This window comes from Pleurodeles waltl, chromosome 10 (assembly GCF_031143425.1).
Source record: "Pleurodeles waltl isolate 20211129_DDA chromosome 10, aPleWal1.hap1.20221129, whole genome shotgun sequence".
Taxonomy (NCBI): Eukaryota; Metazoa; Chordata; class Amphibia; order Caudata; family Salamandridae; genus Pleurodeles; species Pleurodeles waltl.
In genome coordinates this window covers 151,488,499-151,509,537 of record NC_090449.1, presented here as the reverse complement: position 1 = coordinate 151,509,537, position 21,039 = coordinate 151,488,499, and the positions used below count along the sequence as shown (strand labels likewise).

Genomic DNA, 21,039 nt, shown 5'->3' with positions numbered 1-21,039 from the left:
GCTCCAAACGTTTTTTTTCCCTTTCTCTTAACCGACTATTGACATAGATAGGCGCTTCCCAATACCTCCTGGGTGGGGACTGGCACCTGGTTCAGGACGCCATCCTCAATAGGTCAGGTGGTCTTGACACAGGCAATAATGCCGATCATGCCCTCCTAAGGGATGTCCAGTCGGACCATGGCCTGCTAGATCATTGGCGTCTTGCCCATCCATCCGACCGAGAATATACCTTTCTTTCTACAGTCCATGGGACTCAATCTAGACTGGATTACTCTCTGGTCATCCATCGGATGTTGCAGGCGATTAGAACGTCTGAAATTCTACTGGCCGCTCTGTCAGATCATTCCCCGGTACTGTTGGCCCTGAATCTAGGGCTGGCCTCACCCGGTCGCAAACCGTGGCGTCTCCAAACCTCCAGATACGGCACCCCAAAGAGAAAGGAACAGCTCAGATCCCATGTTGCCACATATCTCCATGACAATAGAGGGTCAGTTTCTTCGCCTCAGTTGTAGTGGGCGGTGGCAAAGGCAACGATCAGGGGTCAGCTCATGAGAGATGCAGCCATTTCCAATGCCCAAAGACGCGTCCAACAGACGACATTGGAAGAATGCATAGCTCAGACTACTCGGGAATACACTTTAGCCCCCTCTTTGCCCACCCGCCGTTGTCTCGAACAAGCCAAAATGGAGCTTAACTCCCTCTATACATGTTGTGCGGAATACGCCTTACAGCGACTGAGAGGTCACCACTATGAGCATGGAGAGAAGGCGGGCCACCTTTTGGCAGCCCACCTCCGTCAACGTGAGGCGGCACTAGCCATTCCGGCTTTACAAGGTGCCAACGGCACGCTTATCACCCATCCTCAGGCAATAGCAGACGAGTTCGGTCGTTTCTATCAAACCCTTTACTCCCCGGAGACCACTGTCGACACGGACATGTTGGCTGCTTTCCTTGAGAAGGCTAAACTACCGTGTCTTTCGGCAGAAGGCAGAGCTCTCTTGGAGAGGAACATCAGCAAGGAAGAAATACAGCAAGCGATAGCTAACCTCCCATACCATAAAGCTCCCGGTGAGGACGGATATCCAACGGAATTCTACATATGGACAGGAGAGGATACAGTAGATGCCCTATATGAGGCATTTTGAGGAGCTGATCAGACAGGCTCACTACATCCTATTTCCAACAAAGCTTCTATCATAGTTCTGCCCAAACCAGGTAAGGATCCTCTTCTTTGCGGCAGTTACCGTCCCATATCCCTCCTCAACGGAGATATCAAGATCTTGGCAGGAATCTTGGCGTCCCGCCTCAAGAAGGTCATACCGTCCCTAGTTCATCACACACATGTTGGTTTTGTACCTGGTCGCTCTTCCAGGAACCATCTACGTACACTCCTTCAAGCTATTTGGACGGCCCGGGACTCTCGTGAGGAAGCCCTTGTTCTCTCATTAGATGCCGAGAAGGCTTTTGATCGTATAGAGTGGTGTCACCTTTTCGAAACAATGAAACGCATTGATTTGGGGACTGGATTTATTATTAGTGTGCTTGCTGTATGACTCTCCGTTGGCCAAAGTCAACTGTGGCGGGTTTCTGTCAGACACTTTCCCTATTAAGAGGGGGACTCGCCAGGGCTGTCCTTTATCTCCGTTATTATTTCTATTGGCCGTTGAACCCTTAGCGGCGACAATTCGTAGTTCCAGCCTCATCTCTGGAATACTGGTCCCAAGGGGTTGCTCCACCATCTACCTATACACTGATGATATCTTACTTACCCTTACTGACTTGACCGAATCCCTAACGGCTCTCAAAACTATCCTGTCAGAATTTGAACTTCTTTCAGGATATCAGATTAACTGGGATAAGAGTGAGGCATTGCTGATATCCCCAATGACAGTAAGTGCATCAGTCCAGGGATTCTCTGTCAAATGGAAGCAGACACGTCTTCATTACCTGGGTATTGACATCAACAGGGGCTTGGAGAGAATGGTGGCCGACAACCTGGACCCGCTGCTGGCCAGTATGAAACGTGACTTTGAAAAGTGGGCACACCTGGGCCTCTCCACGTGGTGATGTTCCTGCGATTCTTATACGTCCTAGGCCTGCTACCTCTGCGGATACCCTTGACTCTTCTCAGAGAGATAGATCGTTGTATCAGGGCCTTTGACTGTGGGTCCATGCGTCAGCGGCTACCTAGAGTAGCGCTGCTCGCCAGGCGCGAGTGCTGAGGACTGGGTCTTCCCTCAGTGGAATACTATACCCTGGCATTACATCTCTTGCAATTAGTCTTTCTACTTCCTGATGTAAGGGACCCCCCGCTCTGGGTCGAGGTGGATCGGCTTGTTTCACACTCCCCCTGAGGGATCCACTTGCTCTATAATGCAGGCATGATGCCACATCATACCACCAACCCCATGATAAAGAGCCATGCAACATGCATTGCGGCAGTCACATCGCTTAATGAAAGTGGACCCCCAGATACATGACATGGCACCGATATGGGGCAATAGAGGTTTCCTGATAGGGGTAAAGACGATTTTGTGGGAGGAGTGGCGTTCAAAGGGTCTCCTGAGATTGGATCAGCTTCTGACAGGGGACAGATTGAAGTCGTTTGCAGAACTCAGAGAAGAATTGAATCTGCTGGCGCACCATTCGTAGCAACTTATACAGCTCAGGCACTTTATGGAGAGGTGCTTGGGGAATCCCCCTTGGCGACTCCCTTAATCTCCAATACTCCAGTATCTGGAGACCTGGGGTCATATCCGGGGAGCTATATCGGGTCTGTAGGCATTGATGAATCTGCACCTTTTTTCCCTCCCCCTACTTCTCTCCCTTAAAACTAAGTGGCGGGCACGTTTACAGATTGAATACGACATGGAGGACTGGGCAGAATTGATTGAGACCAGAGACTGAGGAGCTCGAGAGGCCCGTTTGAAATTTAGTCTTTTTAAGACATTACATGAGTGGTACTGGACCCCCCAGAAACTGCGTAATGCAGGATTGTTTCCCAATGCCTAATGTTGGAGATGTCCTCATGCTCGCTGCGATTTGCTGCATATCCTACATGATTGCCCCATCATTCAACCCTTCTGGCGATCAGTGGGGGGGCACCCTTACCATCTCCTCTCACCCACGCTCTATTACTACTACATGATACCGGAGACATATGCGACCTTTCACGACCGCAACGCCGCTTATTACACACAACATTGGCCACAGCCAAAGTCTGTATACTCTGACATTGGTGCGCAGAAACGTTCCCCTCCCATGAGGAATGAACTATTGCAATGTATCAGGCCGCTTCCCATGAACGACTCATATACAGCATACAGGATAAACTGGACGTGTTCCTACAAACATGGACCCCGTTTCTGTCAGGGCCAGTGGGCTGAGTATCCACTGAGGGTGCCCCGGCTCACGACGACCAAATGGAGACGTAGGCTCCTAGAAACCACCTGCTCACATATCGATATGCTTCCACCCACTTTGGCGTCACCCTGGTTCCAGTAGAGCACAGATCTACGTCCCCATCTGCTCTCCTTTTGACCCCTTCAGGGGCGAGCTGCCCCCTCTTTCCCGCGCTCCCCCCCACACCTCTTTCTCTCCTCTGCTGTGCTCCCTACTCATGCTATTCACGCTAACTCTTCCCCACCGTGCCCTCTACATTTCACCTCTCCTTCCCCTTAATCATTCCCCCCTCAGTCGTCTCAGCATCTCAGCATTTCAGCATTTTTGCTATTATTTCAGCGACCATCTCTGTCATAACCTGCACATACTTTACGCTATTACCATCTATCCCCTCGTTTTCATGCTTATCTCTGCTTCCCTCGCGCTCACGTATATCCAGTAGAAATACTCTCCTGTTATGTTCCCTCTTTTTTTTCTCTCTTCTCTCTTTTCTTTCTATTTTCAGACACATTCCTGGCTGAATTGAGACCTAACTCCTGTTATTACCCAGGTGTGACATCATCTCCCCCATGCTATGCAATTGGCACTATGGCATCCCTCCTCGGTTCCCGTCCCCCCTCTCTGTCCTTCCCATATAACTTTTCTCCCCCCCCCCCATAGGTACAGCAATCATTCATCCCTCCAGGATAATAGGACTTTTTCTCCTCCCCTGTCATCAGCTTTCATATCCCGACTGGGGTGTTTATAAAACCGGCTCATTACCCGACCTGATCAACGTTTTGAACCTTCCTAATGTTCATTGCCCCATACCCCTTAGAGTCTACCCTCGGGGAGGGATAGGAGAGTTTCAAGAACCTTGGTGGAGAGACAGCTAATGGAGACATGTCCAGTTTGTTGTAGGACCACTTAAGTATGGGTTTATGGACGGGGTTGGAGTGAGGATGGGAGAGGTGGAGTCTTATATCTTGTCGGTAACATTTGCTTATTTTCTGTTAGTTCTAGCTTTGTGCAACGGCTATGTACCAGGTATACCTTGAAGGTTTCCGCCACTGTGCTATACCACAAGGTCGTTCTCCTCTTTCATGCTAAGAAATCTTTTGCATTGCTCCGTTGGAATGTATCATGTGCGATATATTAGTGTCTCATTTGACAACTTCATGTGTACTATTGTAGATGCTGCCTAATATTAATAATAAATTGCACCACAAAACAACAAAAATAAGAACACAAGACTACAGCACAGTGACAACACAGCAACACCACAACAGTATAAGACAGCACAAAGACATACCACAATAATACACCAACACAAAACTCATCAGCGTTACAGTAAAATATTAATGGAAGAAAACAAGACTATACAACATTGCCAACAGTAACACACACACCATAACACCACAACAAAAATGTAAACACATCAAAAAGACAGCACAGCAACAAAAAAGCACAACAGGAAATACCTCAACACCTGAGAACAACACATTAGCACACTAATATGCCCCACACACACACAAGACATCAGTACCAGAGGACAAAACAGTGTAACATTAAAAAAAAAAAATCCCTAACTCTACACGCAGTGCAACACTCCACACTAATGTCCAAAGGAAATGCAGCAGAACAACACATTTAGTTGCATTGGCTTGGTGTGTTGATTTTTTTTTTTTGTATCATGATGACGTCCTGCCGTTTAGTGTTGTGCTGTCATAATGCGCTATTCTTTTGGTTTTGGTTATTTGGGGTTGTGTAAATGTGCTCCTGTTTTGAATAGTGGTGGCTGTGCAGATTTCGAGAATGCACAAACTGCTGTATGAAGTGACTGTGGTGCTCTCACTGTTAAAATCGTAGCCACCCACCACTAGTGAAAATGGAAATCCCCCCCAAGACAAATGCTAATAAACATGGAGTGCGCAGTTCCTAATATTACCGCTGGGAAAAACACTGTTAGTGTATCCCCAGGAAGATGCGGTAGATGGAATATTTAGATTCAGGAGCAAGGGCCCTCACCCACCCAATTTAGTGGCATGCTTCATCATCGAGCAGCTCTTCATTGGGCCAGCGCTGCAGTGCCTACCGGGCCCCTCAAGGAGGTTTTTTCCAGGAGTTCTTTTGATTGGTTAGTTGTAGCAAGCCTGTAGTGAGGGTGCTGAAGTGGTGTAAACTGGAGTGGAAGTGAGTGAAATACTAAAATTTAAGTTAACTAAGGGCCTCCACGTCACTAGTTTTTTATACTGTTGGTCCTTGTTAAGGGATGAAAACACTGTGGAGCTAGAAGGTAAATAATGTCCCTCCTGTTCTGATACTAGTTGGGTTCAGTATCTGGTCAACATGTTTCTTGCTGTAAAAGGAGTCAGGGTGATCTTTCTTAATTTGTCAGGACCTATTGGTATCCTAATCTGCACTGGATTAGGACCCGAGTATTAAGTGGTAATCAAAGTGTGGGAAAACTAGTATGTCTTACTCATTATGGAGATACTGTCATGAAGTAAAAAGGTATTAAAAGCCTCCGACCTGTAGAATAAATTAAAGAAGAGAAGCGTACATCATTAGACATGTCCGTTGATCTGGCTTGACAATTTCATTTTGCAAAATAGGTGGAGTAGCACAAGCAAGGACAAATATCAAGGTGAGCACGTCAAACACCTGTGCGTATGATGCCTTGGTAATGACCGATCCACATCGAAAACACCCCACGCAGTAGTGAAAGGCATTTAGGTGATAGACAGAAATGTTTATCCATGTCTTACCCTTGCTGAAAAAATATCAAGCCCCTTAAGTATTGCAGGATAAAAGTCACCGCGCAGTGTAAAGTTTCTGAAAGTGAAGACACATATTCCTGTCATTTTATGGTACTTACAAGAGATTCCAAGCGGTGTTGAGAATGAAGTATACTCACGGCTTGTGCGCGGCAGTGTTGGTAGACCTACCCCATCACTGCAATCCTGGAGGTGACCGGGTATGAAAAGCGACTGCTTAAATCGCATCTGTACTCGCACCTTAAAAGCACCGCACTGTCATCAGTTGTGACGTGAGCGTGGTGCGTCAGTGGGAAATAAAATAGAACCAGTGCGGCGCCATCTTGGATGTAGCAAGGGGGGGGGGGGGGGACGTCCTGGAAGAGATCTTTGCTGCAAATACTATTTAGTGGTCAATTATCTGGAATAATATGTGTGGTCAACAGAACAGAGTAACAATAAGCTCCGTCATGTAACAGTCATTGTGGATACCGAAGATCGTTTATAGTTGGGTGTCTGAAATGGCTCGTCAGTGGAAAACAAAATAATGGTTGATAGATACTGTATGTTCTTGACATTTGGGAAACATAAGAAAAAGGATGGGCTCATTAGCAGTCAAGTATATGAACTACTACGAGACAGTCGAAACCTACATATGGGATTCTGAATGGAGTTAAAATTATCACAGGGAGTTGTTTTGTGACCCTTTGAAACAGTCAATGTTGGAGGAGTTCGCTCCACGGGTTAGCATCATTATGTTGTCCTGTAATGTGAGTGTGGAGACAGAACACCCAGGAGAGTGCTTTTGTTAGCTTTATGATACCTCCAATTGTCCACTCAGTATCTTCAGGGGTGTGACTTTTTTTTCTAGAAAATTGGCGCCCGTTTTAGCCCGTTTTAGCGCTACCCTTCTGCGTCTTCCAACACTTCTATGTTCTTTAATGCAGGTCTTTATGGTCCTTGAAGTAATCCCCATGTACCTCAGTTTACAGGGGCACGTGGTCATTTAAATACAGTTTTTTTAGTGCAATTTGTATGGTTAATCAGGGACCGCAATAATCAGGGACAAACACTACACTATTTGTTTTCAGTCTTTCTTTGAAATGTTGACTTTGGAAGAAGGAGAGAATATTTTTTTTTCCACTTCTCAATTGTGAAGGTTTGGGTTCTGTTTGAGGCAAACTCAGTTTGTTATTTTTTATTATTAAGTAGCAATAAATAGTGCTAAATGATTTGGCTTTGCCTTGCTGAAGAAGGTTTATTCTTGGATTAGGATTTCTTTGTTAAAATATGTTTACATTAAATTATTTTAAGTGTGTGTATTACATTACACATAGTTTCACAAACCGTTGTCTCGTTTTTCCATCAGGTGTTAAAAAAAATTCTGATGGATACTTCTAACTGTAGATTTCTCACCATTAAGAGTCTTCTTTTGGTAACTGATTGTATCTGGAAACCAGGGCTGGCTTTAGTGTTGGTGGTGCTGGGGCGACAATGTTTTTTTGCACCCTCACCATGACCTCCTCCTGAGATTCCCTCACTACCACCAAGCAAAAGTGCTCCTCATCTCTCCATAGACCTATTCTAACATAAATGTAATTTGTTTTAAATCTCCGGTAAGGTCTGGCTTTACTAATCCACTCAGCTACCCACATAAAGTACAGTTCTGTTCTTTGCAGCAAGCATGTTAAGCCACTGCGCTAAAACTGGCATTAGACAAAGCTCATAAGAGCTATCTTGACATTTTAATTGCTGCCTGAAAGCTAGAGGCACAAGGAACCCTGCAGCAAATGTTTTTAAATGTAAGTTAAATCGTATGTTATTGCTAAACACAGCACCCCTCCTCTGCGGTCAGTGCCCACCTCTTCCAGGTCAGCACCCAGTGTGGCCTCACCAGCTGCACCGCCCTAAAGCCGGCCCTGCTGGAAACTCTTGCAATAGCTCCTGTGTGTCTCCGTCTCGACTCTGTCCTCGCCTCTAGAAAGACAGCCACATATAAGCGGCACCTTTGCAAGCTGATCTCAGCCCCTTTTTTTCTGCGCTCTTCCATGGGGGGGCAGAGCTCCGCTCGTTCCATTTTTTTATCTTGTTGGTGAACTTTTTTCTTAAAGAGAAGGTTTTGACCGTGTAAAAGGATTTAAACACCATACCAAAAGATAGGGGGTTTAAACATACCAGAAGTGTTGCAAATATATGTTACTCACTGATACAAACAGCATCTGTCTTTGGTGCCTTGCCAGTGCCTAACAGGCATTTTATTCCACCTGGTATTTCCGCGGTGCAGTGTGCTGGATCCCCTGAAGCCCTGTTTTAAAAGCACAGGGCCGCTCCTTGTGCCTCTGTCACTTTTGCCAGCTCGCAGAAGTTAATTGCAGCAGACATGCGGAGGCCTCAAGAGAGAGAGAGAGAGCGAACGAGAGCATGGCAGGTGGGAGGTTGAGAGAAAATGTTCAGAGAGGTAGAAGAGATAGAAAAAAGGCAAAAGGGAGAATTGATGGATTGAAAGAGGGAGTTTGCACAAGGAGAGGAAGGGAGCGGGTCCGAGTGAGTATTTTTGCCTGGGCTGCTTTTGGTTTCCCAGTCTGGATCTGTGTCTCGGCACCAAACAAGACTTCTAGTCCTACGACAAATAGAGTAGCTTAACTGTGAATCATTAAGCAAGAAAAACTGTGTTGGACCTGCTCCAGGTCATTGGGATGTTCCCATTTGCCTTTTCCTGGCAAGTTGAGAGCCAAGTCAAAAAGAAATCATAAAAAATCCAAGTGAGCCCCTTTAAGTTCTCAACGTTCTAGCTGCAGGGAGATGTTTGATCGATAGTTGGTACCCTAAAGGCTCAACCTGGACACCTGACTCTGGTTCTGGAGCCAATGTGCCTCGATTTATCTGCCCATTGTCTACTGCACAGTAAATTGCAGATTTCAGTGAGACCATGCTGCAGCTCTTTTTAAGATAGTTTCCTCTGTTCTGTTTCTGGTTCCCACTGACTCATCGAGCCTCCAGTCATCATGTATCCGCCAGCAGGTCTTCCACAAAATCCGGCTTATACTGGGAATACTCAGCCTGCTCTGTCTCAGTGTTGTTACATGCCTCGACTCCTTCGATGCCAGCCCCCCAACTAGTTCCCTAATAGGTGCCACTGCCCTCTCTGGAGAAGCCATTACTCGATCCTACTCTGAATCCGAATTTAGGACCTGCTTTGCCTCTTGTCCTGCTGTACAATCAATAAAGCCCAGCCCCGCTTTGAGGAAAACCTTGCTATTCCATTGCTTCAGAAGCAATATTTCAGGAGGATGAGGGCATCTTTGCTTATGATTCTAATTCGGTTCAATGCCTTGAGCATGTTCCCCAGGGACCATGGACCGATGGTGGCTTGCATCTTGATCACCAAACTGGAAGTAGCTCGGACATCTCAACAGATACCTTAGCTGAATTTGCCCTTACGGTCCCCAACACAAGAGAGTGATTATTTTGCAGTGGAGGTATGCAGAGCTGAGGAGGTGCTGAACTTGCTGCCTGCTGCACTGAAATGTTGCTGCCCGGGTCTCAACTTCAGAGCCATTACTGACATATAATGAAGGCCTGACTAAGTCCCTCATGGTAGCATGGTCTAAGCCCTTCTCCTTGCCAACATTGAACTGAACTATTGCAACTTGACAGTGAAGAGCACCAGGTGATCCTGTATTCCTGACGCAACATCCTAATCATAAGACTCTCAAATGAATGAGCCCGTCCGTTCTATGTGTGCTAACCCTCATGCATTGTAGAGAAAACGTGCAAAGCTTTTTTAATATAGAACCCTCACCTACAAAGTTTGCCCCTTGGTGGCATGCTTCGTCATAGGGTGCATCCTGTTCCACTGCGGAACGGGCCGTGCTACGACCTGCCAATTACGTGGGAGCATTGAGGTGTATGCTCTTTGTGATAAAAAGAATAGGAGTAGGAGGGATTTATTTCTATATAGTTAGTGATTAAAAATACCTGTCTGGTAGGTAAGCTATGCTTTAATCTGTCCCCCAGACGGTATGGTTAAAAAGTTGGTAAGGGACATTGCTACCTATACTTTAGACCGACGTTACTCAAAGTTCGGCCCGCGGGCCGCCAGCGGCCCCACGGACCTTCCTTGGCGGCCCGCGGACACTTACAGGAAACGCCATATAATAATGGCCGCAGTATATAAACATAGAAGAGGGCCGCGGGAGCATGCGCAATCGTGGCTTCTTTGCACATGCTCCCGCGGCCCTCCTCTATGTTTACCTACGGCGGCCATTATTTATGGCGTGACGATCCTGGAAGCCAAAGCCCCATAAAAGTCCGCGCTTGCAGCTAACTTTTACGGGGCTTTTTCGTCTGCTTCCTGTCCCCGACTCCACGTCTGCTGCCCGCCTGCCTGCCGTTCTACATTTGTGGCATCTTTACAGTGCTTTATTGAGGCAGGTAAGGGTCTTTGGTTATTTATTTATTTGTTTTTAATGTAGTGTGTGTGTTACTGGGGTAGGGGTGAGAGCAGATTGCGCTGTGTGTGTGCGCTGTGTGTGTGTTACTGGGGTAGGGGTGAGAGCAGATTGCGCTGTGTGTGTGTTACTGGGGTAGGGGTGAGAGCAGATGGCGCTGTGTGTGTGCGCTGTGTGTGTGTGTTACTGGGGTAGGGGTGAGAGCAGATGGCGCTGTGTGTGTTACTGGGGTAGGGGTGAGAGCAGATGGCGCTGTGTGTGTTACTGGGGTAGGGGTGAGAGCAGATGCTGCTGTGTGTGATACTGGGGTAGGGGTGAGAGCAGATGGCGCTGTGTGCAGATGGCGCTGTGTGTGTATGGCGCTGTGTGTGTTACTGGGGTAGGGGTGAGAGCAGAAAAAGGGGGCGGGGTGGTTGTGCCCCCAATAAGCCTCCCCCCCACCCCCGCTGTCACTTCAGTGCGGCACTTGGCCGCAAACCATACTGCAATTTTGGCCCCCGAGAAAAAGTTTGTGAGTACCCATGCTTTAGACTCTCCCTCCACCCACACTTTTTAACCATGTCCTTTAGCCAACCAGAAACCCCATTTCTAACAGAGAATAAAAAAGAATGGTTGCTAAGAGCAAGAGAGTCTTCATTGGCAAGCCTAATGTGTTGGTCTTGAATTCTTTTTGCCTCCTTGAGTGTTACACTTGCACCTTGGGGACATGGCAAGTGAAATTTTGCCCGCTCTGCATGAGGGCTTAAGAAACGTCTTTGCCCAGACAATACACGATGGGCAGTAAGTAGCAAAATATATTTGAAGGCCCAGCCTGGATCCACAGATTCTGCTGCTTGGGCATCAGTGTTGCTACTATATGCCATGCGTAGATGCATTCAACCAAGTTTTCTGAGGATCTCCAAGTCTCACTCATAGACATGCCCTTTGATGGGCCTAGATTATCTAGCAAAAGGCAAATTCTGTACTTCTATTCCTCAAGGACAGGAGCGCTATAGGTTGTTGCATGGGGTTGCTTTCCACTGCCTACCAATAAAATCAATAGTATTGGTAGTTTAGGTAATAAGGGACCTTGCTTATTATCAGAGGCAGCCCTCACTTTAACAGTCAGCTCTGCCCTTTTGTAGCTGCAGGGGCTGGGTGGTGGCAACGGAAGAGGTCATCAACAGTAGCAGCAGTCCTCCTCACCCAGCAATGCTGCCATCTATGCTGTTTAGTTTTCCTACCGTCAGTACTTTTTTCGCTAGTAGGGAGGGGTATCTATTAGTGTCTATACCAATGACACTCTATTGATTTGAACCCAAGGGGCACACATTTTGTTCACCAAGATAATGCCCTTCCCTTTCTGAGAACCCCGTACTCCTCATGTTCCTCCATTTTTTACTCAGTGATTATTGGAGCATGATGCTAGTCGTTCTAAAGAAATTATATAGTTATTTGGCATGGGAGCAATAAAACTCAGTCCTAAGGCAAAGAGGGGTCTTAGTTGTTATTCATGATACTTCCTGATCCCCAAAAAGATGGCTGTCTAGATCGATTTTGGACCTCAGAGAATTGAGAAGTTCAGAATGATGGCAAAAGTTCAGGTTACGCTGGCCTTGGACCCTCATGGCCAGATGATGTTCCTGGTCCTGAAGAAAGTGTGCTTTTATGTGCCGGTTCTGCAGACCCACCAGAAGGACCTCCTCTTTGTTGTGAGGTCAGACCACTTCCAATTCACCATCATGCCTTTGGCATCAGAATGGCCTCTACGGTTTTTATGAAGGTCTTCTCAGTGGTTGAGGCTCATCTTTGGAGCTTGGGGATTCATATTTTCCTGCTTGTCCATGACTAGCTGTTAAAGGCAAGCTTGCCTCAATTAGTGACCACTATATTAGCTGTGCAGACAAAACAAATTATCAGACCAAGGCATACCCCAGCAAATCCTTAAAAATCAAAGTCAAACCAAACAAGACATTTAGAAGGTTACAACAGTATTCCTACTGAAGGAATAGACAACCAGGTTTTTGTTTCAGGATCAGAGGATCATTATATTCAAGGAACTGCTTTGCAAGAAATACTGAATACCTTTTGCCATGGCTATACCTGTTATTGCCATCCAGGAGGCAAGAAAACCAGAGAGTTAGTTAGCAGCTGTTTTTTTCCGGCCTAATATGAATAAGACCTTTCAGAAAAGTATTAGTAATTGTAGCACATGGCCCAGAATAAATCACCTCACCAAAAAACATTAGGTTTACTAGAACTTCTACTATTTCTAACAGAACTGTGGTCCAGGATTTTGATGGAGTTTATCGCTGGTAGTGGACTATTTTTCAAAATTAACCCATTCGGTTCAAATCAAGGGATTGCCTACAGCTAGAGAACTTGCTTGTTTTTTGTAAAATAAATAAAAAGACTACATAGACTTCCTGAAACAGTCATCGAGGACATAGGAGCACAGTTTATGTAATGTTTTTGGAATAGATTGCTGCAACAATTGATAACTATTTATATAAATCCACAAGTTACCATCTCCAGTGCGACTGTCAGACTGAAAAACCTAAGCAGAAAATAGAACAATATCCACATTGTTTTTAACCAACCACTAGGAAGAAATGGGAAAAAGTATTTCCTCTTGCAAATATCACTTATAATAAATCAGTGCATAGTTCCTTGGGCCTATGGATACAGTCCAAGAGTCAGTCCTGGCAGTTTTCGTTCTGTAACCATGCCTTCCGTGCAGAAACATTTACAAAGTTTAGCCAAGGACCCCTAGACTGCTGTAAAACAAAAATATTTGGAAAACCAGGCCCATCTTTACGAAATTTGCTGACAGACACAGAATCCCTCCTTCTTTATACAATATAGGTGACTGAATGTGGTTGTTCTCAGCTAAATTGATCATCTCTAGCCGACATTCCACGGTGTCTCCTCATTGTGTTGATCCTCTTGCAGTAGAAAGTTTGTTTGGAAAGGCAACAGTAAGATATAAAGTGCCTGATACCTGGAAGATTCAACCACTGGTCCATATCTCCAGGGCTAAGTAAACGAAGAGCACCTCAGTGAGCTACAGCCCTTGTCAGTCCACTCTCAGTACAATACATTCTGTCCATACAAGTTGCTACTTGGAACTTGTGCATCCTTTCTTCTGGGAAAGGCGTCACCCCTACATGTGGGGCAGTTCATCATGTTACCTCCGTTTTTCTCTCCACTACATCTCTCTATGAAGGAGGATAAGCTGCTCCAGTTTGCTTCTAAGTGGGAATTGTTTCTGTAATAATAGAACTAAGGAGTACCAGGTAGACGATCAGCTCTTTGTTGACATCGTTTGGTGTGACAAAAGAAAAGGCGGTACAGAAAGAGACCTTGTAGCATTTGTTTCTTCATCAAACTATGGTATATCGTGGCCAGGAAGGATTCTTCTGATTGCCTTATGGCTCATTTCATCATGGCAAAGAATGTGACTACAGCTCTGATTGGGCATGTGCCTCTTTTTGACATCTGTCCATACTTTATCAGAGACTGCGTATTGTTTCACAAGGCCATCTTGCTCCTGCAGGACTTTCACATGTAAAACCCACCCTCAGACCCACCTCCTTTAGGTAGCTATTGCTTTACTATTGATTCACAAGGTGAGTAACTTACTTACCTTTGATAATGCTCTTTCTGGTGGCAGTCTATCTAACCACAGATTCCTAACCCCACACCCTCCTCCATTTTCTGCTGAGTGGACTTTCTGGCGTTAATAAGGCTGCAATTTAGACTGGCAGACCGTCTGTGAGTCTTTAAGTGTCAGCTATACTCAGAGTCTGAGGGCACTGAAATGACTAATGAATAAATTGGGTTCAAAGCACAGGCACCTACATGCAGCTCTGATTTGTCATGTCTGAATGAAGTCAATCCAGATGGAGGCAGATGGCACCGCCTATTGGCATGCAAGAGCTATTGCAAGAGCTTCTGCATCTAGTCTGATGCCTGGGAAGATTCACAGTGGGAAGGATTTGCAGATGGAAAGTGTATACACCAGAAAGAGGGTTACCGAAGGAATTTTATTCCTCTGGTATGGTTGAGAAAAATCTGTTTGCCCTTTCTCTATTACATGAATAGCAAAGTTGGTATAAATAGATGTGTCCTCTCCTTTGCAGTAACGCATGCCACTTTCCTGTCCTCTATTTAAATTGATGCACATTCATTTGGAAAACTGAATGGTGACATTTCATGTTTTTGTATGTGAGCAAACTCAAAGTAAGTGTGGAAAAGCATGGATAGAACTTCATTTTTGTTACAGAAAGAAGTACATCAGGCAAACACTTAAAGTACGATTAAATTAAAAACTAAATGTGCTGTGTGTGAAAAGAAATGATAACTTGGCCCACTTTATGGTTATTATTGCAGAGGTTTGTCTATCCTCTTCCATTACTTTTATAAACAATTATATTCTGATTCTGCTGGAATCTGTGTGCCGCTTTTAGGCAGTGTACAACCTTCAAAGTGAATCGCACTTAAGATCGGCAAATATTTGAGGTACTGAGGATACAACATGAGCCTTTTGGCTTCCAAATCACTGTCTTCCTAAGCTCCTGGTGTCAGGGAGAGACAGGTAGCAGATATCTTATCGGCTAATGCCTTTTTGACATGTGTTCCTTCCTTTATTTCCTCTCTATCAGGCCCTTCACCGAGGAAATCTATCAGCGGAGAGAGGAGTCTCGGAAGAATAAATAGAAGCAGCTGCGGATATGCAACAATCGCTGAGAGATTGATGCATCATTTAAAGCTGCTTGGCAGACAACACGGAAACAAGACAAGAAGCCCTTCGGATAGCTGCAGAATCCTGGAGCACGCCTATACTGTTTTATTCAAATGTCAATCATTACAGCTCTGTTTGATTTCATGAAAATGTCTGATCAGTGAGCCATCAGAGACTTGCCAAGTTAGTGAATCCGGTGTACCCACCGGAGGTGCCTGAAGCCGGCAGGCGATCTTGTAAAGAACAAATTAAAGTACATAGGTTTTGCTGCTAAAAAATCGATTACATTTCAAGGATGGACAGTTTCCTCGATTGTCGCAAAACATGGTTTAGCATCCATTTTTTAATGTCACAGAAGGACTGATCATAGCCAGATTGAGCTATCAAATACAACTACTTAGTGATGAGTTAAGGGTGCCTTAAGCACCTGACATTTCCATGTTGTTTGGAAGAGATGCAGTTGAATTATCATGTCTTAAACAAGTTCTGCACCACAATTGACCTACAGGTGTGTTGTGGCACCCCATTCTTGCACTATGAAACCGGTAAGCCACTGAAAATAATGTGGCAGGGTTGAGTAAATTATGCTACAAGAAAAACAAAATTATGTCGCATACTGTGGCAGTATTATTCACTATTTAGGCCTAATAGCCAACATTGATTTTGTCTTGGCAAGAGTTTCACATCATTAGTATCAGTTTAACAACTCAGTACAATAGCCAGCATTTTGAAGGTGACTAGTTTAACCTTTGCCACGAATCTGCCACTACACATCACGACATTTTAGTAACTTTTGATCCATTTATGCTAGATTTTGTTTCCTGAAATAAAGCAACGCAGCAGATGGTAAATTATGCCGCAAATATAATAAAACCATAATTACGATAAACCACTGTGTTCGCAAATGTAGATATTTCCCGTGACTGGGGGTAGTTTTGCGGTTAAGCATTTGGTTCATGAGTCTGTTTGTGGCCCATAGGTCAGGACGTTGAGTCCCAGCAGGTCTGACTTAGCCTTTCATCTTCTGAGATCGTTATAAGCAAGTACCATTGTTAATAATGACATCTATTATGAATAACTAAGAGAAAATGCAGTATGTACGATGCTCAACACATATGGCCAGTATTATAGTTATAGGACGGTCGCCAGGAGACTAACTCTTCCATAGTCATACCAACCTTTCATCTGCCAGCCATTAGGAAACCTTCCCACATACCAAAGACTGTCCAACCTTCAAGCCCCACAAGACAGTGGTGAATTAACAACTCTCACTGCCATATCCCCAAGCAATAACTGAACCCACAGACCTGGCTGAAGGTTCTGATGAGGCAGCATGGTAGGAGGAACAGGCTATGCTGCCATTTCCTTTGCCTGTTATGCAAATGGGGATGATGTGCTTGATTCTCAAAAACACACTCAAATACTTATACACGCATTTTGCTCCTCACAAATGTGTGAATCCATCATTATCTACACTTCCTTTCCTCAATTGATCACCATGACTATTAAAGCATTTATATTCTCTGATGCTCTAACCCACTTGGCCTCGTCAAATAGTAGATAGGCTCCTTGACACTCCACCAACCTCGGTAGGAACGAATACTTTTAACTCCACAGCTTTTACCAAGTCCTTGTGTGGACGGTGTCCATAGCCTGTTGAAGTGCGTAAGGTGCACTTGAGAACGATGGTGCTGTACCTCCACCACATGGGGGAAAAGAGTGTAGGTTGGGACTGAGACATTGGTACCAAAAACGCTTGCCTTAACTGGGGGCAGACTGGCCCGTTGTAGAGTGTATGGCACACTTAAGCAAGATGGAGCTACCTGTCCCAGCTGGGGAGAAAAGAGTGTGGGAGGGAGGGCTAGCACCAGGACGCCTGCCTAAACTAGAGGAGCAAGTACCAGCCAAAAGAGTTTGAAAGGGTTGTGTTGGGATTGGCCGGTGCTTTTTGAACTGTCCTATTGTAGCCGTGCTCTAGGCACTCAAAAGGGGATGCCTAGGAGCTCCTGGGCACCATGTTCTCCGAATCCTCACCCACCCACATGCAAGCTTGGAGCAGGAGGCGGCGAGGGTCTTAGTGCCAGATTACGAGTCTGGAGGTCTTTAGGCCGCTGCGCTCTTGGCGAGCCAACTGCCAAATTACGACCCTGGCTGTTGGACGCCAGGGGATCGCTGCCACCGCCAGGAACAAGGTTCCCGATGGGTAGGCGCGGTCGAAGTTGTGCTCAGCCATGACGGTGCTTAAAGCAGTACCGCAGTGCTGATTACAACTTCACTTTTCCTCCAGCCTTTTCATGGCGGGGACCCTGCCATGAAAAGGCTGGCAAAAAGCCAGTGCTGGGGGGGGGCACAGGAGAGCCCCTGCACTGCCCACAACCATGTCATGGGCAGTGCAGGTCCCCCCCTGCCCAGCACCCTTGGAATGCGCACTGTCTGCTAAGGCAGACAATGTGCATTCCGAGGCTGCGGGGAGAACCCTCTGTGTGACAGCATTGGCCTTGGCTCCATGAGGAGCCGAGGTCAATACCGCTGCATGGTTTCCACTGGGCTGATTCCTGAGGTTTCCGCCAGTCAACCCGTTGGAAACCTTATAATGGGATTGACTGCCAGCTCCACGGTGGTGTCCTCTCCATGGAGCTGGCGGGCCGACGGTCAGCCCACCAACCTCATAATGAGGCCGTTAGTCTCCCAGATGACTGCAGCTCAGTGGTGCATGGTTGAAGAGCAGAGGGAGAACAGTGAAACTTTCTGTTAACAATAGCCCTGGTCACAAGAGAGACGGATGGGTGGAGGTCTTTTAGAAGGTGAGCTTTGGGATGCCAGACCACAGTGCCACCGCAGAGAAAGAAATGCGCAAGGATGGGATAACCAAAGGTGAGACACAACTTGCACCCTGGGCATGGATGGGGCTGACCAGGAAGGACAGACAGATGGTTAGCAAGTTAAAGCCCCATCCTGCCAGGGTCACCACAATACCAAATTGACAACAAGGTCTCTGACAGCAAGGTATCAATCAAAAACAAGTTTGCTTTGGTGTTAATGCAGCATTAAATAGACGGGAGACGGTGATTCATGGCAAGTAAACTTTGGCTTGTTATACCTTAGCAAGTGACTGTGTGAGGTTAATAGAATTGGGGTGGCAGGTGGTTCCAGTGGGACCTGGTGGCATGAGTGATTAGGTGATTTAATTTCTATCCTTGATCGAGGGATAGAAATAAAATCCTACATTTCATTGTTCATCTCTTGCTTCACCACCCATGTCTGAATTGCTTCTTCTGCTGCATGAGTCCCGAGTCGTGTAAGGACTTTCATCAAAAAGGGGAATCTCAAATCAGGGGTGGATAAAGTATCTGCAGGCTCCCCTCGAGCTAGTGATGCCCTGCAGTTGGCACCCTCAAATATGTTTTCATTGTAATTTTTTATATTCGATTGTTTTCAAATTTGGCTCCTTTTTTGTGCCTTGGGCAACTGCCTTCATTCGCCTATATGGATGGGTCACTTCCTTCTTCACACACTAGAATTGAGCTCAAACGTCTGTCAAAGAAGAATGTCCTAATATTTGTGTCTGATGTGCATCTTTCCTTCCCAACCTAAAAGCGTGTGTTTTCCTCATTTTGTTATGTGAATTTACCTATGTGCAGAATGTTCTTTTTCCTTCTCCACTGATCTGGTAAAATGCTATGTAAATTTGGTCTTACAGTTCCTGGACCTGTTGTGTGAAGGGTGGGTGTTGTGCGGCCCTGCAGCTTGACCTCTGTCTGTAGTAACCAAACCAACACCACTTCCTCCCAGGGGCTGGACAGGAAGTGGGGCAGTCAGGACCAGGAAAGTAAAGAAAGTATACATTGGTGGAGACCAGTTTCCCAAGGAGGAGAGACGAGGGTACGCAGGAAAGGAAAACACAGTTACATAACCTGGTACGCAGTCTTCATTTCTGTCAGCCTCCACATTAATATGACCCACAGGTTTACAAGAAAATGTTCATGTGTTGGTGCATGAATCGAAGCAAGCAACATGAAGGTCTTCTGGCTTGTAAAATGCACTTGATGGTTGTTATTATATGTATTGTTTCTTGTCCTCTACCTTCCCTTTTTTTGCTTGAAATTTTATTAAAGCCAAGATTAAACTCAAGCCGGTGGTAGCAGTCACGCTGAGACCTACAAAGGAGTGACTGGTTTATGAGTCACTTCGTTTAATATGTCCATCTTTCTTTCCAACTTCCAAAATCTAATTTAATCAAACAATAAATCCTCAGACATTGCTGTTCTCTGCTCTCTTGGGGGGTGCTCACTGGTTCTGCTCATACTGCAATTTCTTTTTGTTTCCTTCTGTGGTGCTGTAAAATAAAGTTTTGTTTCAGACAGCTGTCACTGTCTGTCTTAATTGTTATTACTTACAGCTTTCCTCTCAGCGTCTTCAGTCTTTTTCATGGTTTCCTCTGGAACAAACATTGGCAAGGCCAATAGATCTGACTTATGAATGTAAGTGCCTTTTGTGTCGCTGATCAGTTTAGGCACTCAATAAATTAACATACATGAACTTTATCACTCATCTTTGGCCTTGTATCCATTCATCCATCTACTGATTCATTCTACTGTTCATTATCTGACACAACTGGAATAAAACACACACATTCAGCAACATGTGCAAGATAAATGAAAAGAATACAAGTAGAAAAAAGAAAACATGCTGCCTTTTCATGGTGGACACATGCTTTCCAAAATTAACCTAAATATTGCAGCTGGAGTCCATCTTACAGAGGTATTGGACATAGTCTATACTTGTTTTAAAATTTCAGAATGGCTGCAATGTTTAGAACTATCATGTTGGCCATCTTGGAATGGTAAAACAATAATACACCATTGACAACAGCATTCCATAATGGTTGTCGGTCTAGAGGAAGTGCCACGTGAGATACGGCACACTGTAGATGAAATGAAAGGCAAGCAAGCATCTGGTTAGCACTTAGGGAGATGCAGTGTCTCCTAAGCAACATTAAAATAAAAGGAGGAGAAGTAAATAACCAGAGGGGTACTATGAAACCAGAATGTTAAAAACGAAAGGACTGGCTAATCAGCTTTGACACAGAAGCTTTTACTTTGAGGGGAATCTGCCCATGATCAGAAACTGTTGTGATTCATAGGACAAGAGAGCCAGTTAATGATGTGGACAGTCAGACAGACCAATGGTAGAAGGCTGACCTAAAGGCCCTCTTTGTATCTACTTGGCCATAGAGCCATAGAGTGCATATATATATATATATGTATTTCACTGAGAAAACCAAACGTTACAGAGATGTTATAGTTAGATTGACGTCTTACACATACAAAACTATAGAAATTCAGCAGGAAGCTATAACTGTTGGCCTAAAGTTATTTTACGGCATGAGTTATAATTTCTTTAGATAAATATAACTATACGTGCTTGAATTTCTATGGCATTGTATGGGTAAAACGTAAACCTAACTATAACGTCCCTGTAATCTTTGGTTTTCTCAGTGAAGTTCTATTTTTTTTAACATAAAGTAATATATAATTACCATACGTTAATACAACCACTGCTGCTCATGGCCTGCGGCTAACCCCTTTGCATACACCCAACCTAACACAGCGCATGGCCTTCAACCATGCACGGGGGGCTTTTGTGTGTGAATGGGTGATTTTTTTTGTCTGCTTTAGATCTGTGGATCCTTCGTGACTGAGGGTCACACTGAGCACCACAGCAGATC

The 21,039-nt window shown here is 45.2% G+C and overlaps 1 protein-coding gene across 1 annotated transcript in view; it reads left to right on the top strand.

Annotated features, from left to right (window-relative positions):
* Positions 1-19,674, top strand: part of PEMT (phosphatidylethanolamine N-methyltransferase) — an 893,879-nt gene extending 874,205 nt beyond the window's left edge. The window contains exon 7 of the mRNA XM_069210067.1: positions 15,232-19,674. Coding sequence (XP_069066168.1) covers positions 15,232-15,286 — 55 coding nt within the window. The 3' untranslated portion in view covers positions 15,287-19,674. The remainder of the gene's footprint in view (positions 1-15,231) is intronic.
* Positions 19,675-21,039: the final 1,365 nt, after the last annotated feature.